General features: G+C 44.1%; 2 protein-coding genes across 13 annotated transcripts in view; one reads left to right on the forward strand and one right to left on the reverse strand.

Annotated features, from left to right (window-relative positions):
• The window catches only part of Fbxl13 (F-box and leucine-rich repeat protein 13), a 198,460-nt gene extending 182,702 nt beyond the window's left edge, over positions 1 to 15,758 (forward strand). For 2 of the 4 annotated variants that reach the window (XM_039106881.2, XM_039106882.2), the window contains 2 exons: positions 5,444 to 5,607; positions 7,999 to 8,451. In XM_039106881.2, coding sequence (XP_038962809.1) covers positions 5,444 to 5,607; positions 7,999 to 8,194 — 360 coding nt within the window. In that variant the 3' untranslated portion in view covers positions 8,195 to 8,451. Of the gene's footprint in view, positions 1 to 5,443; positions 5,608 to 5,860; positions 6,128 to 7,998; positions 8,452 to 9,384 lie in introns of those variants that run through there. The other 2 variants (XM_039106883.2, XM_039106884.2) reach the window with 2 other exon arrangements.
• Positions 1 to 21,745, reverse strand: part of Fam185a (family with sequence similarity 185, member A) — an 86,003-nt gene that overhangs the window by 20,569 nt on the left and 43,689 nt on the right. For 4 of the 9 annotated variants that reach the window (XM_039108083.2, XM_039108075.2, XM_039108076.2 and 1 more), the window contains one exon: positions 10,138 to 11,800. The exons of 1 other annotated variant lie outside the window; for it this stretch is intronic. In XM_039108083.2, coding sequence (XP_038964011.1) covers positions 11,792 to 11,800 — 9 coding nt within the window. In that variant the 3' untranslated portion in view covers positions 10,138 to 11,791. Of the gene's footprint in view, positions 1 to 10,135; positions 11,801 to 21,745 lie in introns of those variants that run through there. 4 more of the 9 variants (NR_172647.1, NM_001395612.1, XM_039108081.2 and 1 more) reach the window with 3 other exon arrangements.

Below are 21,745 nucleotides of genomic sequence, written 5' to 3' on the forward strand. Positions count from 1 at the left end.
CTGTGAAGGCTCAATGACCTCCCCCACCGCACACACACACACACACACACACACACACACACACACTTCCCATGTAGGGGGAAAGCCAGGGAGGAAATAGGGGAATGGGATAACATTTAAAATGTAAGTAAAGAAAATATCTAATTTTTAAAAAAAAGAGGAAGAAAAAAAAAGGAAGAAAAAGAAAACCAAGAACGTCTTCAGACACTGCCAAATGTCCCCTGGAAAGCAAAATTGCCATTGTCTAGAGATAGTGAAGCAGAGGGTTTCTGTGCAGGGAAAGGTCACGCTTCACTGGGAGTTTGGGTACAAAAGTGAAATGGGGAACAAGGCCCCAGAATTTGGAGCAGATACTTAAGCACTTTATCCTCTCACCGGCATTCAGAATATGGTGACCAGAACTTTCTTTCAGGCAGGAGATTAGACACCTCTTCTCTAAAGACCTTGCCAGTCCACAGTGTAAGATTAAAAACTCCTGACAGGAGAGTGTTCTCCACACACCCGCCAAGATGACCCTTCACTCAGGTTTGGAGAGAGGCCTACACTATCCACTTAGCTCCCGCTCAGAGGCTAACATTCCACATGATAACCACGGTCAGGCCAGCATTCCCAGGTCAGCAAGGAAGTCTCTAAACAGAAGATTAAAAATGCAAACGTGTTACCAGGGAGAACTTGGAGATGGCATAATATTCAGAAGGAAGAAAATATAAGCCATAAAAAGTACTCAAGTTGTTGTGCTGTGCACACCCACTGGCGTTTATTTGAACAGCATCACCCCAGTTCTCAGGGGCTGTACATCCTTGCTGGGCTATGAATTCAGACACTTACACTGTTGGCTTGAGGGGTGGAGAATGAATCTGGAATTTCCCAAATCTTCCTCACTAATGCATCAGATAAAGAGGAGAATGAGGCAGGGGAACGATCTGGCAAGCTAGAACAAAGTAAATCTAGAAAGTTTACAGTAAAAACTTTTTATTTTTTAATATATAAGAGTCTTAACACTTAGCCCAGGCTAGGCAGGAATTTATGAGTAGACCAGGCTGGCCCTGAGCTAGATGCCATTCTCCTATCTCAGCCTTCTAGGTGCTGAGGTGACAGGTACGTATCACCATGCCTAGCTACAAGATTTGTCTTAATAATGAATTTGGTTAGAATGAGGGAAACTGGAAGTTTTTTTCTGGTCCATGTCACGTGACTCTGGAAGTGAGCCGTGTGTGTCAAGAAGCTCGTGCACCAGCTGCAGTGGCCACCTGGCTGCATGTTGACCATGAATGCTCACAGGAGCTCTTGCTTGCATGACTAGCAGCACAGGTCAGCGGGAACTACTCTGGTTATAGCACAGGGCAGATGGAGGACGGGACAGGCTCTCTAGTGGCTCTGCTAACAAAGGAAATCGGGAAGAAAGAGCATGATGGGAGGGCTCTAAGAGCACAGGGGAGAGAGAAACAGACAAGGGATTCTAGAGGAAAGAGAAAGGATTCGACAAAGGTAAATTAACATTAAGTGTTCTTACCGTGAGGGGGAGGAAAGGGAAGTAAAGTCCTTCAGAACAATAACAGAAGGGCTTGGCTTGCCTGTCCAGATTGCCAGTCAGGTGAGAGGTCACATGACTGTCCTGGTTTGGGAGAGGAAGGGGTACTTACTGGGTCATTCTGAAGAGCCACCAACTTGCCTCACTTTGCCTACTTTATGAGGGACCACGGGTTAGGGTGTATCATCATTACAGCTGCGGTTTTCCAGAAGTCACTGGCGAATTCTGAATGTGTATATATTACTCCGATCTCGGGAAAGGTTTGCTTTTCCCAGCAGCCCCCTCGCCTCCAGGTCAGTCAGCAGTGCTGGGCCCTCGTGTCTACAGCACTGAAATGCCGACTGAGGAAAATGCCTCTGACACCAGGAAGAAAGTGGGTTGATATGGGCCCAATACCAAGACCTGAGCAGTGCTCTTAACAGGGTGACCCTCTTGTCACCTTCGATGGGCATGCGGTAGGATCATGGTGGCTTGAGGTAGACGTTAGTGACAATTATAAAGGAAGAATAAGGGAGAAGAAAGAAATCGATGGCAATAATGAAATACGTATACAATTTACCTGTGAGGGGAAAAACCTCAAGTAGGCGAGGGCTTAGAGAGCACGTTTCTGTTGGGAGATGTAGGCAACAAGGAGGAGATTCTCTGTATCCTAGTTACCAACTTGTCCGAGGCAGAATATACCCATCTACAGCACGGGGCAGGAAGTGTGATTTGCAGAGAGGTAGCAAAGGACAGACACAGTCGCCACTTCATAGAGCTGAGGAAAGCTGCCCCAGTGGACAAGTTTCCACTAGGCCTGCCCCTTACACTGTAGTCAGGGGCTCCAGAAAGCAGTATTCTGAGCCCCAGCTATGCACTTCGTGCCCCAAAGGGCAAAATGACATGCTAAGATAAATTACTGAGGGGCATCCTGTTTGTAGGGGGACTGGCACAGAACCAGGGTGTCCAATCAGTCCCCAGCTTAGAATGTCATACTCGGGGAGTCTAGGTACCCTTTCGAGCTAACAGTTGGGAAGGAGGAGGGAGCTGGATGAGTGCAAAGCCACCAGGAGACAGCTGGCCATATGAGGACATCTGAGAAGGTGTGCTTTGCACAGGTCATAGCCCCTTAGGTTTATGCCTTTGCACACTTGGTCCCCAGCTGGTGGTCTGTTCTAGAAAGTTACAGGATCTTTAGGAAGTGGAAGATTGGAGATTCTTCAGTTTAGAGGTTTCCACAGGGTCCTATGTCAGTTCAAGGTTTTATAATGGTTATAAAGAAACGATCAATGGATTTTTTTTTATCATAACTGATGTGTGATGTTGGCTGATGTATATAATATACATTATATATAATGTATGTATACATGTATATATAGTAATCTATAACATATACACAGTGTATATATAATGTGTATCACCTGTTACTATGCAACCAATCGCCCCCAAAATTGATGGCTTAGACAACTCACATTTTTTTAACTTTAAAAACATATTTATTTTTAGTTCTGCATATGTATGCGTGTCAGTGTTTGGTTGTGTGCACATGGGTGTACCCACAGAGGCCAGAGGTGTTGGATTCCCACTGGGGAGTTGCAGGCAGTGATAGGTAGCCCGGTATGGGTGTGGGGAACAAAACTCAGGTCCTCTGTGAGAGCAGTGCACACTCTCGACCCAGGACCTCTCTCTGGCTCAGACCCCTCTCATTTTGTTTACTCACAGTGCAGTGGACCAGCTGGTGTCAGGCTGGGGGCCCTTCTACTAGACGCTGAGCTAGGGTTGTCTATGTCGCAGTGACCGTCTGCTAGCTCCACTCGAAGCTGGCTGGTATAGGGGTCCTCAGCTGAGAAGAGTTCTTTAGTTGGACATGGCACTGTCCTCCCACAGGCTCTCCAAGCGGCTGGTAGGCCAGCAGCACATTCCGAGAGAGCAGGAGGTTAAGCAGACCACGATTGCATTGTGTTTTGAAACCTTTTTTTTTTTTTTTTTTTTTTCAAATTTCCCGGAACCTAATTAAGATACGCTGTAGGATGTCAGAAGTAGTTATGCTTTCAGGTGACACGTTGCTAGTGGTGTCTCCTTTGCTAATTTTTAAAGTAGCGTGCTTATATTTCTTCTAAGATAGGAAGTAACTTCATTTTAAAGAAACCAAAAACAGTTTCCCAGAGACTCAAAGGAAGTCGTGCTGGGAGTAACAGTCTGTCCAGTGGGCCAAGGCTAGCATCTCGTATCTGAGTCAGGAATATCGCCAACTCAACTCTGTCTCCAGTTTCCAGCCCTTGAGTCATAAACCCCCCCAGACATTACCTCCCTGTTGAACACATGGGTTTCCAAACCACAGATGAGGGCTCCTTTCAGGTCTCTGTGCAAACCCTCCCCCTCTGAGCTCCACCTGCCTGGACGGTCCCTTCACTTCGGTGTCCCTCTGTAATGCTGAAGGATTCGGTTTCCAATGACACCAGATCCCCAGAGACTTGATTATCACCGCAGGGATGTCTGAGGAAGTTTCCTGAGAGCCAGTTACAATTCTGAGCCTTAGTCCCAAGCATGTTCTGGAACCAGGGAATGCCTAGACAATGACAGCATCCACTTTCTAATACTTAAAAAGTCTACATTTCAAACCAAAGGGCTTTTCTGCATAATTCTCTTGACTTTATGTTAAAAAACAATGAGCTAAGTGAGCCCCATAGTATACTTTTTTTTTTTAAGAGCTCATATATATAAAGTAGGAAATTAAATCCAGTCGGAAAAATTCCTCTAGGGAGAGTAATCTAGCTTACTCTGCAGCAAATTTCAGTTCAGCCATAAATCAAAAGCCAGACCCCAAGTCAGTGAAATAAACTAGAAATGAAGTTGAATTAACTCTCCAGGACAGCTGGACAGACAGCTAGAAGCCTGGCCAAGATCTGTCTGAGTGAGACTTGCCCTTCTTATCACCCTCACGCTGTACACTGACTGCTCTCTGTCCAGAACCGGGGTACTCATTCTTGTACATGACCTACCACAGATGTCCAGACCCTTCTCATGGCAATCTGATCCCACGTGGAGACCATCCCATATATATATTTCTGTAACATATAATGGTATTGAGCATACTTTCCCAAACTGGCAAAGTTTTCAGAGGATTTATTTATTTATTTATTTTTTCGGAGCTGGGGACTGAACCCAGGGCCTTGCGCTTGCTAGGCAAGCACTCTACCACTGAGCTAAATCCCCAACCCCATTTCAGAGGATTTCAAGCACGGGCAGCCTGGTTGCTGTAGCATTTCCTAAGTTCCTCATAAGGACCCAACAGGTATTAATTACTAAAGAAAATCCAACAGTGCTTCTCATCCAAACCGGAGGATGCTTGAGTAAAGAACAACAACGACGAAAATCATGAATCCGCTTAGTGTCACTTGAAGCACATATTTCACTCTTGCGATCTTATTTAGAAGTAGTCAAACCACAAACGTGGCTTATCATGGAACAAACTTAGTGAAAGAAGATCTACCAGGACCCTGATTTGTTTGCTACAGCCAGAATGCTTGCCCCCTCCCCTGTCACTGCCCACCAGTGTTTAAGCCCCAACTAATCCATGCAACAGTGTCCTGAAGTGGGGCCTTTGGGAGGTGAACAGAATAGAAGAGGTCATGGAAGAGAAGCTGCTATTATGGGTTATGTCTTTATAAGAAGAGGCAGAGTCGGGAGTTCTCCATGCCACTTTGTCTACAGTATGAGGCAGACATTTGCAAACCTGTACTTTGCCAGACACCGAATGTGCAGCCATTTTGATTTTAGTCTTGGATTTCCCAGGCTTCAGAACTGTAAGAAATAAGTACTTGGTTTGAGCCATGGAGTCTATCATGTTTTATTACAGCACCCTGAATAAGACAGTGCCCTCCTGGAGGACAGAGCTGCTTAGTAACTGCTTCTTGCTTTGCCTGTGCTCAGATCACCGATGGAGGGATGGAGATATTATCGGCAAGGTGCCATTATCTGCACATTTTGGACATCTCTGGCTGTGTCCAACTCACAGACCAGATCCTCCAGGACCTTCAAATAGGCTGCAAACAACTCCGGATCCTCAAGATGCAATTCTGCAAGTCCATCTCCTCGTAAGTAGGCAGCTGGGTATAACAGGGCTGTGGGCATGCTTGGGGGGGGGGGTGTTGGCATGAGGCTGCACAATTTGCAATACCCAGTTTATATTCTGACTAATTAAAACCAGTATTCTCAGTGGAACCAAGTGACCCCTTCTAAAATTAATGCCATGATTTTACAGTCCTTCTACAGAGGCCTTTAATCTCAGCCCCTTCCTCTCTGTGACCAAGCAGGTGCCTAAAGTTAATTCTGCCCCTTATCACTTAGCTTTAGATCTGCTGCTGAAATGTAGTGCACGCGGTTCATCTCCTCAAGGCTTAAGAAAACAGTGACATCAGCCCCCTCAGCCCAGACTGGACGACCTTGTGACTTATGGGTGGTGGGCTTGGGTTTCCTCCCAGTGTGGAAGCCTCCCTACCTGCTATTTGGTCTCCGGACCAAATATTCTCACTGAAGCTGCCAGTAGGTAGAATAGTGAGAGCTGGGATGAGGGACCCGGATCCAAAACATGAGCAAATCCAGAAGTATGTGTCCTGCCATTCATTTCCTGTGGCTGTGGGAAAAGCTTGGGCTACTGTCACTCTCTTCTGTGAGTGCATCCCACAAGCAGTGCCTGTACCTGGCTCTTTCCCCTTCTCTGTACTGAGTCAGCAGAACGTCTTATTTTCCTTAGGATCCTGCTATTTGCTAAGTTTTTAATACCACAATTTTTATAGAACCCTGTGTGATGAGTTGGATCAAATGCATTGCATAACGCACTCATGGCAGTTCTCACAGAATCTAAAACCTAAAACCGTTAGTGAGCACTGAAGCTTGTCTGGCCTTGTAGCTGACTGAGGAACCGTACTGCACAGCCCGCCACACATCTCCACAGCCCACCACACCTCTCCACAGCCCGCCACACCTCTCCACAGCCCGCCACACCTCTCCACAGCCCGCCACACCTCTCCACAGCCCGCCACACCTCTCCACAGCCCGCCACACATCTCCACAGCCCGCCACACATCTCCACAGCCCGCCACACATCTCCAAACCTAGCAATGAGCATTTAGCTTCACAGCAACTCTCCTCAAGTCTCTAAAACCTGTGCTTTTCAGAAACCACAGGTGACATAGAATCTGGTTAGCTTTCAAGTCCTTTGCTCACCAAACAGGCATTTCCTTTCCCTGTACATCAAGGACACTGCCGCCTCTGACTGTAATGTCCTTGTATCAAAGTCAGTGTCAGCAGCCCTGGCAATGGGGACCTCCTCTACTTACTTAGTGAAGTTATTCTTAGGTGTTCTCTCTCTCTCTCCCTTCCCCGTGTGTGTATATACATATATGTGGCTTTTTTCAGTTATCGCGAATGAGATTATTCCCTAATTTTTTTCTTATGATATTGGAATAGTTAAAAAAAAAAAAACCAAAACAAAACAAAACAAAAGAAAAACAAAAAAAAAAAAAAACCCTACTTGGTTTTGGATGTTGCCTTTTTTTTTTTTTATAACTGAATACTGAAAGTGTTTATCAGATTTAGGAGGTTTTAAGAAGAGTCTTTAATGTGTTTTAGTGCGTGATCATACAGTCTACAGTTAATTTGTATTACTATCTTTTTTTTTTCTTGCTTTACTGCTTTGGCTAAGAATATAATCATGATATTGAATAAGAATGAGGAGAGTGCATACTCTGGTCTCATTTCTGACTTTAGAAGAAATGCCTTCCCCCTCTTAGCGTGTTTGCTAGAGGCGCCATGTATGTCCTTATTTTGGTGAGCTGTGCCCCTCCGTCCCTGGTTGGTTATGACTCTTGAATGTACTCCAGCATTGCTGAGGGCCTTTGCATCTCTGCTCATTGAGGGAGAACAAGCAAGCACATATGCTTGGTGCACATGTATGTATGTGTGTGTTCTTTGCTTCCTTATTTCTTCCTAAGGAAGACTAATGATAGTTTTAATCATTTGGTGATGGACATCTTTGAGCCACAACCTTCCAAGAAAAAATATATACTGAAGAGAGAACTAAATGGGGTCTTAGAAAGTTCATGGGCCTCCGTGGAGTTCATTCCTACCTCCACATGGGTCTGTGAACTCTGGTGAAGAGCTCCTTTCTGACACGCCAACCTTCACAAGGTGGGTAGATCAAGTTACTCCTTCATCAAACTGGAGTCACTCCAGGCTGAGTGCTTACTCAAAAGCATGAGAAACTCGAACTCCTCACCCAGTCAATCGCCTGTAAGGCCTGAGTCGGCTAAACTCAGATACTTGTGCCTAAGGGACCTGATGGTCAGCACAATTCTCCAGCTTCCCCTCAAAGCAAGTGAAGGTCTGCAGTGAGTGTGACTAGTTCTGAATTCCAAATTCAGCCTGGTTTGAAAGCTGTAGAAATTACCTCTGCATCTCCATAATGCTGAGCTCTGTCATTGCAGGGCTGCGGCTCAGAAAATGTCCTCTGTGGTCCAGCAGCAGGAATACAGCTCTGAGAGCCCTCCAAGTTGGTTTGGCTATGACTCTGAAGGCAACCCTCTTGAAGAAACCCATACCAAAGTTAAAACTTACTCAGAAATGATCGTCAAAGAGTCACTCAGCAGTGACGATGAAACTCCAAACTCCAAACACCACTAGGAGAACAAAACATCCAGAACCAACAATTTCCCTTCATTTGTTGTAAATATTGTTAGTTGCTGGTTCTCAATAACAATGCCAAAAAGCAGCACCCCTCTGCTTCTTATTTCAACTGCAAATGTCACCTTCATGTAAATTAAGATTACAAAGGGAACCTGATCAAGTTACCTTTAAAGATCTATTTATTTAATATGTGTGTGTGTGTATGTGCATGCGTGCATGTGTGTAGGAGCCAATAAAAGCCAGATGAGGTATCAGATGACCTGATGACTTTTCAGTGACCTTTAACCACTAAGCCATCTCTCCAGTTCCTGAGGTGAGCTGATCAGATTCAAGTTACAATGTAGGAAACAACTTCTCGGCTTTTTTAAAATTATTATTTTTTTTTCCCCAGAGCTGGGGACCGAACCCAGGGCGTCAAGCGCTCTACCACTGAGCTAAATCCCCAACCCCTGGCTTTTGTTTTTTTAACAAGTAGAAATTGCTCTCCAGACAAGGAAGAGAAAGCAGAAACAGCAGTGGAAATCAGCCACATCTTGCGTCAAGGTGCCAACTCTGAGGGTCTGTAAAGCTTTAGTATAAATGACAGAAACAGTTTTAAAGATAAGCAGCAGCTTTCTTGTAATTTCCAGACATTTGACGATAAGGGCAAACTGAAAGACAGCTCTAGAGTCAGCACTCACAGAAGTCAGCGAAGAGAAACAAGAACAACGTGGCCAAGGGCACTCCTGGGACACCGCAGGCTTCTTATCACTGGAATACACAGGGATTTTAACTACGAAATGCCAGGAAGACAAGAACTAAGCACCCTTCAATTTTCCTCTTTGAAGAACTGGCCTTTAATTTCATGTTTAAAAACTAACTTAATATGCTTTTTTATCATGGGCTTTCCCATGATAAACTACTTTTGCAATCTAGGGTCTGGTGCTGACAGACCAGGAGAGAACAGCTGCTTTCCAGCTGCCACGCACAAGCTGTGACACTGACAGGAAGCCTTTTGCCCAGTTCCTCAGCTACTTACCTCTTAAGTGCCTTTAACTTCTTTGACTACAAATTGAAAATAAAGTTAAAAAATTTAAAAGATATTAAAACATGTTTTAGAAGCCTCTACCCACACTACTGGGTATTCTGCATCAGGTACATGCTTTTCAATAACTTTCCTCCTCCCCTTTGAATGTTTTTTAAATCAGTGGTACAAAGGCTTATGGGAATGGACAGCAAGCGAATCTGTGAAACAGCCAAGTTTTAAGGTCTGCCTGCGCCAAGGACTCAAGCTGACTGCGGTGGGAGTGTGACTTCTAACTAAATTTGGAGATTTGTGGCAGCTGCATGAAAGTTGGCTTCAGGAGTCTGACCCGAGTGTTTCCTGTGCACAGCTAGGGAATCATGAAAGTGGCAGCTGGCTTCTCACGGACTGCCATCTGCAGGGGAGGAGAGGCCACGGGAAAACATGCCCTGCCACACTATGGAGAAAGCCAGCAGGTGGCTTCACGGTCAAACTTGTAATGTCTTTTGAAAGCCGAGAATGAGAGGCTGTTCACTCACCGAAGGAGGTAAACTTCAGACCAAGCAATGGAAGGGAAGGGGTGGACAATCAGGAAACCCACTATGCAAGGAGGCGTAATTGTGAGCATTTTTAGCTGAATTCTAACTCACGATCTTTTGGGTAATTTTGGCTACTTTTATCAACTTTATTTTTGGTCATGAAAATGTTTTTCTAATTGCCGGAGTGAAAAGAATTATAAAAACTGCCTCACTGCTTCCTTGGCTTAACACACACACCACACAAAATATCCCTGCATATGAGACATTCAGTCTGATATAAATTCTGACTTCATTAGGAGTGAATTCTAAGGGGACAGTGACCAACCAAACACAGCTGACTTTTTATTTCACAAATTAGAAAGGATAAACAGAGATGGAATATTAATACAAGGAGACTATAACATTTAGAAAAGTTTATTTAATATCAGTGTTTAATCATTGATTTATCTAAATCAAAATACACAACCCAACCAACTGGTCTGCTCAATACAGCACAGTTTTTCCCGTTACAGTTGACATTTCTAAAGAAACAGACTCCATGAAGTGAGTCTGTAAAGCACCTTTGTCCAAGGGCACTGCATTTTCACTCTACAGCCCACAGAGTAATGATTCTTCCCATTGTAACCACGGAGCTGCACTAAAACCAGTGGCAAGTGCTCTACCTACAGAAGGGTTTAACCACAAGCCGAAGACAGGGGTGCCACAGGAGGGACACACTGAGAGGAAACCTGTCACGTGGGGGTTACAATACCCAGAATTCTAAGGTGGCTCCAATGACCACCACCTTTTCATGACCATCTCAAGTAGGAGCTGTGAATACAATGGGATATTCTCATAAACATGTTAAATATCTTGGCCAACAGAGATTTTTACAGCTTACAAGTCAGACATTCAGAGCGTCAGAGGACGACTCTGTGCTTTGCCTGCAGAGGGACCGTACAAGGAAGGAGGTGGACATAGGGTTGTCTTTAGAGGATGAGAATGGAATGATATCATCCAGGTATAAGAAATTCGATGTTTCCTGTTACATGAATGAACTTGGAAGATTTCTCCACACAGCCCTCAGAGAATATCCTCAGCCTGGACAACACTTATTCCAGCCACGTGATACAATGAGCAGGCCCGCAGCATCACCCACTACAATCAGGTGAGCAATGTGCTATCTGAAGTTATTAAATGTGTGGTAGAACTTGCCCCATCCAAGGTTCTGCTTTTTATTTCTTCAGTAAGTTTTAAGTTGTGTGTCCTGTGAAGTAGTATGAGAAAACCTTAGGCTGTTGCATTTGGGCTGTAAGGCATTCTTTGCCCAGCATGTGCATGCTGTGTGTGCACAGTCTGTTAGTCACTCAGTAACTACTGAGGCCATCCAACTGTTGCAGTAGCCATGCAGTACCAGGGTTCAAGAAGTCCTTATCTTAGAAATGGCACTAAAGCAAGTACTTTAGGAAAATGGTAAAAGTTCTCAAACTTAGTAAGCAAGACAAAAACAAAACAAAAACAAAATACCCCAATCCCATCTGCTGAGGCTGCTAGGCCCTACAGTCAGGGTGAACACATGAACTTGTAAAGAAGATAAAGAAAGACATCCATGTTTTGATATTGGAACTAAAATGGTAAGGGCTTTGGCCAGAGTAAAGAACTGCTCAGTCGTATAGAAAAGGCATTCAGCTGTCACATGTGTTTATATGAAAAGTAAAAGAAGCCCGCAGTATCCAGGGTTGGTACTGTACACTGTGGTTTGGGTGTCACTGGAGGTCTTAAGGCGCGTATCTTGGGACAGAACAATGGAGAGTGGACAGCAGAATTAAGTACACATCTGGCAGAAGCTACCTGAGACCATTCACCGGTCCTCTCTGGTAATGCTGCAGCGCTGTTGTTTCTCACGGCTATAGGGACACTGGCATTGGCTTGTTGTCCACTTCAAACAGCAAACACCCCAAAAGCACTCTCAGTTTGGCAGTTTCAGGGACTGGAACCAGCTCTGGTGTTGAAAGCGGACAGTGCCTTTGGGGGCAATGGCATTTATCCATCTCTCACACTTGCTTCCTTGATTCATGAGTCCTGAAATACAAGATCGCAGCAAGTTCAGGTTACTTGCCAAGAACACTGTTTAACTCCTCTGGTCTTACTGGTGCATGTCAAAAGCCAGACATGGCTAAGAAAGAGATCTTGGTGAAAAGGGTTTGAGCTGGGAAAGCTGCAAAGATGTTATATAGTTTTGTTCCTTTTCTTTTGCTTGAGATAGTCATGATATTTGTACTGTTTTTAAAGTAGTTTAAAAAAGAGAATTCTACTAATGCATAATTAAGCTCCTTGTTTATCTGAGGTACACAATACAGTCAGCTTGCCAAGTGTAGAAGACTGGGAAGTGACTTCCCAGTCAAGATAGTGGGCACATCAACCCATCCCACACTTCCTCCCACACCGTGGTCTGTGATCTTTCATGTGCCCTCCATCCTCCAGAGACCTATGTGTTAAAGGCTTTATCACCCACTGCACTATGGGAAGGGTGGAAACTTTGGGAAGTGGGTTCAGTGGCAGGCCTTTTGGCCACTAGAAATGCACCCTGGAGGTGGGCAATGAGGTCCCAGCCCCGCTGCATTTTCCTTTCACTTTGTAGCCCTGAGGTGAGCAGCTATAGTGTGTCAGTGTCACTTGTCTCTTGCTATGATGTGCTGCAGCTTCAGCGCAGGGCCCAAAGGCCTGCACATCAGAGACTGGCGCTCCCCAAACTGTGTGCCCCAGTGTTTTCACTGTACGTGGATTAGCTCAGACAGCTGTTTCAGTAACAGAAAGAAGACTGACACATTTCCCCTGTCTGTCATCTCTCCTCACCCCACGATCTCACGGCCACTGATCTGCTCTGTCACGGTGGATCATTTGCACTTCCTAAAACTTCACATACATGGAATTGTACTTTCAAACATGTCTTTTTTTCAACATAATCATTTTGAGGCAGTATAATTTTGCACATTGTTCCTGGTCGTTTCCCTCAGGCAAGCTCATCAATACTGGTTGAGTGTTCACAGTAGGATCCACGGAGCTTGTGGGAAATCTCCTCCCCCTAATGTCCACTGTCCCTGGTGCCTCAGCTTAGTCTCTTCACTCTGGGGTTCTGCTGGTTCTGCGCTGCTCTCCTGGCCCTGAACCTGCAGTGTGTGGTGGCCATAGGCCAGGCCCTTTGCTTCTCATGTCAGTGCAGCTCTTAGACTGCCTCTGCTATCAAGGCACCAGGGCAGCCTGCCTCCTGAGGTCCACTGCAGTTTTCACAACCCAACTTTCAAATAAACATGGAGGAAAGATGAGAATCCTTAACTCTTTGTTTGTTGAACACCATTTAGCACCGGTAAGAAAGCATCAACAACAGGAGGAAGTCCTGGAGAGCTGGCCCTTTTCCTTCATGCTCAGCTCTCATCGCTACCTCAGTCCGTGTGGATTTACCCTCTGGAGTGGGAAGCTGGCCTACCTGGGGCCTGCAGTAGGTGAAGCAAGAGCACAAGGCTGCTGCTGGTTACAAACACACACGGGTGAGTGATGTCAGCTCAGCCTGTAACTGTCCTGTCTCTGCACCAAAGAGAAGTTAGGGGACAGCTCTGAACCCACAGCATGGAGACGACCTTCTGTCTCTAAGGCACTGAGATCAACAACTAATAAATGGGACCTCATGAAGCTGGAAAGCTTCTGCACAGCAAAGGACAAAGTAGTGGCCTACAGAATGGGAAAACATTTTTACCAACTACACATTTGATAGAGGGCTAATATCCAAAATATATAAAGAACTAATACAACTAAATATCAAGAAAACAATCCAATTTTTTAAAAAATGCAAGATACAGACCTAATCAGAATTCTCAAAAGAGGAGACTCAAATAGTCAAGAACAAGGCAATGTTCAACATTCTCAGTCATCAAGGAAATGCAAATGAAATAACCCAAGATTTCATTTTAGAGTTGTTGGAATGGCTAAGATCAGTAACACAAGTGACAGCTCAAGCTGGTTAGGATTACAGTAAGTGAAACACTGATCTGTTGTTGATGGAGGGCAAACTTGTACAGCCAGTGTGGAGATCAGTGTAGTGTTCCTCAGAAAGATGCAATTAGCTACCTCACGAGACAGCTACACCATTCTTAGACATATACCCAAAGGACACTTCATTCTGCCACAGAAACACTCTCTCAGCCATGTTTACTGCTACTCTATTTATTTATAATAACCAGAAACTGGAAACAACCTAGATGTCCCTCGACAGAAGTGTGGGTAAAGTACAGGTACTACAGCTTCACAATGGAGTATTATTTAGCTGTTTAAAAAGAAAAAAAGGAAGAAATTCACAGGTAAATAGATGGACCTAGAAAAAGCATCATCCCAGTGAGGTAATTCAGACCCAGAAAGACAAATATGGTGTGCGTATTCTTACATGTGGGTAGTTGCTGTTATGTCAGTGACAGCGAAGCTATGGTCCACAGAGCCACAGAGACTGGTTACCAGGGACAAGGTGGGACAGACAGATTTTTGTAGGAAGAGGAAACAGAATAGGTAGTTACGTATAGACAGGGAGAGGGCTGGACCCAGGAGGATCAGGTAGGAAGTGGAGACAAGTGAGAGGAGGTAGAGGACGCAGAGAACAGTGCTAAAAGTAGGGGCTTAGGAGGGGTAGAACAGAAACTGCCCAGGAGAAGCTGCCAAGAAGATACACACATGTGACGGCCATTTAAATGTTATTGCTAAAAAATGGGGGAGACAGATCCCCAACTGAATATCTCTTGTCACCAACTGAAGCTTCCAATATCTGAATTGGAGTACATCTCATTGAGTTGTTGGCCAAAGGTCCTAGGGGAATCCCCAAACAATGCAGGCTGTTGTCAAGACTACAGGCTGTTAGTCTGACGGCAAGGCCCGACTGCTGACGGGCACAGCTACACAGCTCACCCAGTTGAGGAAGTCAGCTGCTGCCTACATAAAGCCTTCACGCCTCTTCTAGATTCTTTGGCACAGGAAGGTACTCTGCACACTACCAAAGGAGATACGTACACACCGACCCAGCCACCAACCTTTGATCTACAATGGTGTCCTGCCTGCAGGATATGCTGGTGCAGTGGTGGCTTAAGGATCAGGCCCTGTTCCATGGGAGAGAACACAGGACACTGCTTGAGTAACCAAGAACCTGAAACTAGATAGGTTCAGGGATGTGGAGAAAACCAAATACTATGGTTTAAAAACAAACAAAAAACAGCAATAAAATGACTCCTAATGACATTCTGCTGCACTCACAGATCAGTCCCTTGCTCAGCCATCCTCAGAGAAAGCTTCATCCTGTAGCAGAAGGGAACAATACCGACTCACTGCCAGTCATCAGGCAGAGAGCGAAAGACTTGGAACACTCAGCCCCGAACGCAAGGTTTCCATCAAATCTCTCCCCTCAGGGCTCAGTGGAAGAAAGAGCAGAGTGTAAGAATCCGAGGGGATGGGGACACCAAGGAAACAAGGCCCTGTAAGTCCCCATGAGCAAAGCTCCTATGAACTCACAGACACTGAGGCAGCATGCACACGGCTTGCAAGGGTCTACACAATGTCCTCTGTGTATATATATTATGGCTTCCAGGTTAGTGTTTTTATGGAATTCCTGAACATAAGAAAGAGTAGGTCTCTGGTTCTTGTGGCTTCTAATGGGTCTTTGTGTCATCTGTTGTCCAATGCTGATGCTATTTTATACTTTATTTTATTATTGTTTCTTAGAACCCTGTTTGTTTTCTAAGAGACGGGAAGTAGGTCTGGATGGGAGGGGGTTAGGGGGAAGGAAAGTTGTAATCAGGATATATTATGTGAGGAAAAAAGGAAACAAACGAGAACCACAAATGACATGAAAGGCTAAGACAGTGAGTTCCCCCAAATCCATCAATTAGTAGAGATGTTCTCCAGTGAGAATTATCTAGATGGATGCAACTTAATGGGATCATCAATAGATGCCTGAATGATGCCCAAGAAAACACAAATGTACCTAATGAAAAAGGAAAGAAAATGTAGGATTTGAAATCTGAATTCAGGAAGGAAATACTCAAGACAATGCAGGCAGAAATGAAGATGAACTGAAAAACTCATTAACCCAATTTGAAAATGCAGGGCAAGCCTTACAAACAGAATGGGCCAAGCAGAAAGAGAGTAGCAGGGCTTGAAGACCCAGTAGAGGAAGGAGACCACACAAACAGGCATAGGAAAAAAATAAACTAAACATACACGGAGGGCACATGCAGGGACTATGGGGCATCATGAAAAGACCAAAGCTTTAAATTATAGGCAGAGATGAAGGAGAGGAGGACTCAGTGTCACGACAGATACAAGCAGCAGGCAGCACTCAGAAGGACCAGAAAATAAACTCCACATTGTACAGCACAGCACAGCACACACAGCACAGCACAGCACACACAGCACAGCACAGCACACACAGCACAGCACAGCACACACAGCACAGCACAGCACAGCACAGCACACACAGCACAGCACAGCACAGCACAGCACAGCACACACAGCACAGCACAGCACAGCACACACAGCATAGCACACACAGCACAGCACAGCACAGCATAGCACACACAGCACAGCACACACAGCACAGCACAGTGAAAACACCTGGCACACACAGCAAAGAGTACAGAAAGCTGCAAAAAGAATACAAGTCACACACAATGGAAAACCTGCCTACATCACTGGGTCCAGGAGAGCTGTCTGCCATAGTCAAGAAGGAGAAACTTGACAGATTTAAACAGGCCGAAGAATTCGTGCCCACCAAACTAGGCCTACTTTGCGAATAGTGGAGATGGTATTACTTTGCATTAAAGAGAGATAAGTATAGCCAAGAGACTCCAGAAAGAAAAGAAATGAAGCGCGGATTACATGGCTGGGAACACAGAGGAAGCAAAGCAGTAAAATGACGACAGTGAACACATACCTTTCAATAATAACAGAACACTAATGGCCTCAGCGCTCCAAAAGATCCAGGTTGACAGAGCTAAAATCCATCTTTTTGTTGTCCATAAGAAATTCAGCTTTCAATATAAATACTTAGAATGACAGGATCTCAAAAGTATTATAAACAAATGGGACCAGGAAGCAAACAAGTGTCATTATCCTAAGTATGAAAAGACTGCAAACCAAAGGTAATCACAGGACATCAAGAGGACACTTCAGGTCAACCAAGGGAACAGTTAACCAAGAAGCCATTAAAATACCAAATACATACGCACCAAACATGGCGCACCCACTTACTGGAGTTACAGGCACAGACTAAGTAAACTCAGCAGGTCATTTCAGTACCCCACTTTCACCAATAAATAGGTCATATGGAAAAAAAAATAAACAGTAATGTGAGAATTAAATGACATTATACACCAGACAGACACCTAACAGATCTGCAGAAAATTCTATTCAAATGCCAAAGTATATACATTCTACACAGCAGCCCATCGAAGCTTAAAACATCCTGAGACAAAACCCAAATCTTAGTAAAATGAGAAAACTGAAATAATTCCATGTATTTTATGTGGCCACAGTGGAACAAAGTTTAAAATCAACAGCAAGCAATTTTCTAATAATTACATAAACTTGGGGAGATTAAACAACACATTACTGAATGACAAACGAGTAACTAAGAAAGAAAAACATTCCTGGAACTAAATGGAGATGAAAACACAGCGATAAAACCTCTGGGAAAACATTAAAAGCAGTTGTTAAAAAGGAGCCATTTCTAACTCTCACCTCCTAGATTGAAAATCCAGAACAAACACAAATAAATGACTTAATGATGAAACTCAGAAATTTGGGAAAAGAATAAACCAAACCCAAATCCAGTAGATGCCAGGAAAAAATAAATGTAGGGCAGAAATGAATGAGATAGGACCACACAACACAAAGAATCAATGCTCTTTGAAAAAATAAAATTGGCAGCCGTTTGGCCAAACTAACCAAAAGAAAAAGATAACCCACGTTAACGGAATCAGAAACAAGCAGGCAAACACTACCACAGATACAAAGAAGTTCAGAATGTTCTAAGGGAATACTCTACTCCGGAAAGTTAGAAAATGTAAGCTAACTGGACAAATGCCTGTACTGATCCACATCATCAAGGATAAACCAAGGAGAGGTCTTCAACAGACCCATAAAGTCCTCAACATAAAGAACCCCAAGTCCAGACGGATGCACAGCCAAACCAGAATTTCAAAGAACTATAACCAATACTTCTTAGATTATTTAAAGAAACAAAAACAGAAGAAATACTTCCAAACTCCTTCTATAAAGCCAGTTAAATTACTCTACTATCTAAACCAGATAAAGCACTACAAAAAAGAGAACAATTCAAATCAATCCCCCTAAGGAACGCAGACACAAAAATCCCCACAATAACACCTGCAAATTTAATACAGGCGAACTGTATCCTGGGCATATAGGGATGGTTCAGCGAAGTTACGTCAGTAAATGTAATGAATCATATAGAGGACTGAAAGCCAAAAATCACATGATTATTTCTACAGATATAGAGGAGTCTTGACAAAATCCTAGCCTCTGGAATGCTAATCTAACAACTCTGAACACTGTGGTCTTTGGAAGCTTGTCCCAGCCCCTTAGCTCAGAGCCGGCCAGGCTCTGCAGCAGCTGCCCCTCCCATCTGGACTACAGCCTCATTGCTCGATCAAAGTCACAATCAGTTCATGTCCTCCTTGGTTCTATTGCTCGAGGGCCACTTTTGATATGTGCCTGACATCAGTGTCTTGACAACTGTTGTAAAAGTGCATTTTATTATTTCTTTATCACTGCACTTCCAATAAGAGGTAACTTAATCACTGTCACTGCATCTTGCCTGGAAAATCTAACTTTTCAAAAATGATATATAAATACTATCCAGCCTTTATAGACAAAGCTTACAATGAACAGAAGTAAAACTTGATCCTTTTGGTAGATACCAACAAAGGCAATGTCACATGGTATTCCCCAAGTCTCACATTGTTAAGGAAACAAAATGAAGGACCAACAGTTCCTACATTGACTAACTTTCTGTCAGCACATGTGAGTGTAGGCTTCAGGAAGTCTTGCTGTACACAAACCTGGTAACACTGTTTCAAGTTACTCAATTTCCCCACTTCCTTCTAAACATACATGCCACTAACAAATGATGTTTGTGTATTCTAAAACAGTGGTTATTTCTAAACATTGTGTCAAAGACCACACTTTTTTTTCCTTATTTTTAGAGTAAGAAAATCTATCTTTAAATTTTAAAAATTAAAACTATGAATTTATATCACTGAAATGTTGAAATATTTCTTTTCCAACCTATGGCTGGATTTTCTAGTGTGTGGGGTGCAGGTGTGTGAGGCCCTGGGACAACCTCTGGTATTGTTCCTTGGGTGTTATCCACTCTGTATTTTCAAACGTGTTTTCCCAACAGCCTGGAACTCACTGAGTCAGCTGGCCCGTCTGGCTCGGGAGCCCAGGAAGCTGCCTACCTCCCCAGTGCTACAGAAGCAGACTGCAACCAACCCTGGTTTTTGTTGTGGTTTGTGTGTTTACTATGTGGGTGTGGGTTCTAGGATCTAACTTAAGTCCCTATGTTTACAAGGAAGGATTTTATTGGCTAAGCCTCTTCTCTAGCCCCAATTTTCCATTCTAAATAGCAATGGCATTACATCTGCTGGTACACCGAGAACAGCAACTTGATGGTTTACTTCGACTACAAATGGATGCATTCTTAATGTACGTTCTTCTGCAGTTGGACGGAAATGAAGGAAATAGTGCTGGCTTCTGTATGAAATGACTGGACAAATGTCAGGCTTTCACTAGGGAACACACTGTTCCTCTTCACACTCTTCAGATACAGACCTTGTAGCACTAGTACTTCAGGGTTTAGACCCTAGATATGCCACAATCAAGTCTCAAATCTAAATCAATGAAACTGAACTGAAAATCTCAATAGCGAAATCAACGTATTTAAAACACATTACCAAGGCCATTCACAATAGGTTCGACTTGCCACATAGGGATAGTACACAACTCGGATCAAGACTCAGGAAGATTGGAAAATGCACTCCTAAAGTCTATTCGCTCAAGTCTCAGGAGGTAAACACGTGAAGCGGAGGTTTTCTTTTGACCTTAGAACAGCACGAGATACTTACAAATCACTACAGGAATTATATAAGCTAGAGTTATTTTTCAATAACAGAGCAGGGAAAGCAGGAACTCAAAATTACAGGTAACATATGAAACCCCTGGGCAAAACTTGAGCCCGAGGGACTGGAATGGCTGCTTCCAGAAATTACCCAGAAGTCAGGCTGCAGATGTGATCCAGGGCTCTGAGGTCGTATTTGTTTGCCTGCCTCACAGACGATCCAGAAGGTCCAGCGTGATGTGTAGCAGCACTTGTAACAATAACTTACACATAAAACTGCTTATTATTTCCAAAATTAGGTTTCCATGTGTGCAGAGAGGAACAATCTCATCTGCTCTGATCTTCTAAGTCCGTCTCTTTATTTTGTGTACTTGGTAAACAAGGCCTCTGGCTGTAGGAACCTAACACTAATCACAGCGCAATACGTCCGTTTTTCTTTCTTTTCTAAAAACTATAATTCTTCATTATATTTTTGTTTTAAAAACATTTTCTTATTGATTTTTTTAATTGTTTCATTTATTTACATTCCAAATATTGCTGCCCCTTGTTTCTCAGTCCCCCCTCCAAGAGTTCCTTACTCCATTCCCACCCCTCTGACCCACCCCCAGCTCACCCCTCTCACCCACCCACCCCTACCCCTCTGACCCACCCCCAGCTCACCCCTCTCACCCACCCACCCACCCCTACCCCTCTGACCCACCCCCAGCTCACCCCTCTGGCCCACCCACCCCACCCCTCTGACCCACCCCCAGCTCACCCCTCTCACCCACCCACTCCTAGCTCACCCCTCTACCTGCATCACCCTTCCTTGGGACATCAAGTCTCAGTTTTTCTTAACCCCCAGATCTGTTCTTCCAGCTTTGAGAGGCTGCTCTGGCATCTCGAGGCTCTCTTTCCTGCCATTCACTCTTAGGGATTTGGCAGAGGCACCAGATTAACCGGGGTTCAGTCTCCTAGGATGCCCTGTGCCGCACCATGGGAGGACTCTGCTGACCCTGTCTGTGGCAGTAAGCAAGAAAGGCCTCTTTCTTCTGCAATTGGCCTTTTCTGGTTCAGTAAGTAGAGCCAGAGTTTAAGAGCTAAATACAAATGAAAAAGACGAAAGAGGCCACGGGACAGTAAACCCAGGACATATTAGGCGTTTATAGCACTCACTGGTCTTTCCTTCCACCACAACTGTGAAGACCTATCTATGTTGCTGATGTGAGGGGCTACTGTAGAGGGCAGGCCTCTAACCTTTCCCCCAGAGGAAATTTAAAATGATCTTTATAATATACAAATCTGATTACCCAAATCCCAGGTTAAAGCTTTTCAATGTTTTTAATATAAAACCCAAATTAGCTGACTTCACCAAATTTCTCCGCCACCTTTAATCCACTTTCCCCTCTGTTTTCTTATATTCTAGCCACGTTTGACCTCCGCTGTCTCACTCATGCTAACCTAACACAGATGCAGCACTTCCGCACTCCACGTACCACACATGAGTATCAGGCACTGCTGTGTCTCTCCTCAGGAGAGTACAAGCTGCTCGGGGCAGAACCCCAGGCTCCTGCACTCCTAGTTTCTAGCAGTCTGACTCCAGCAATGTTTAAATGACTGTCCAAAGAAAAACAGGAAAGGACACAGAGAGAAAGACCTAGACTGGAGAAAGATAATCTCTCGGTGTCTGTCTTTCTGTCTCTCTCTGCACACATATATAATCTATACTATATATGTACAACATACATATATACACATGCACACACACACACACATAGAAAGAGAGAGAGGTAGCACTGGTTTATTGGAATGGATATGAACAAGAATAATAAAATCGGGCACTAATTTGAAGTTATATACACAAAAATAATGGC

This window comes from Rattus norvegicus, chromosome 4, assembly GCF_036323735.1.
Source record: "Rattus norvegicus strain BN/NHsdMcwi chromosome 4, GRCr8, whole genome shotgun sequence".
In the NCBI taxonomy this organism is placed as follows: domain Eukaryota; kingdom Metazoa; phylum Chordata; class Mammalia; order Rodentia; family Muridae; genus Rattus; species Rattus norvegicus.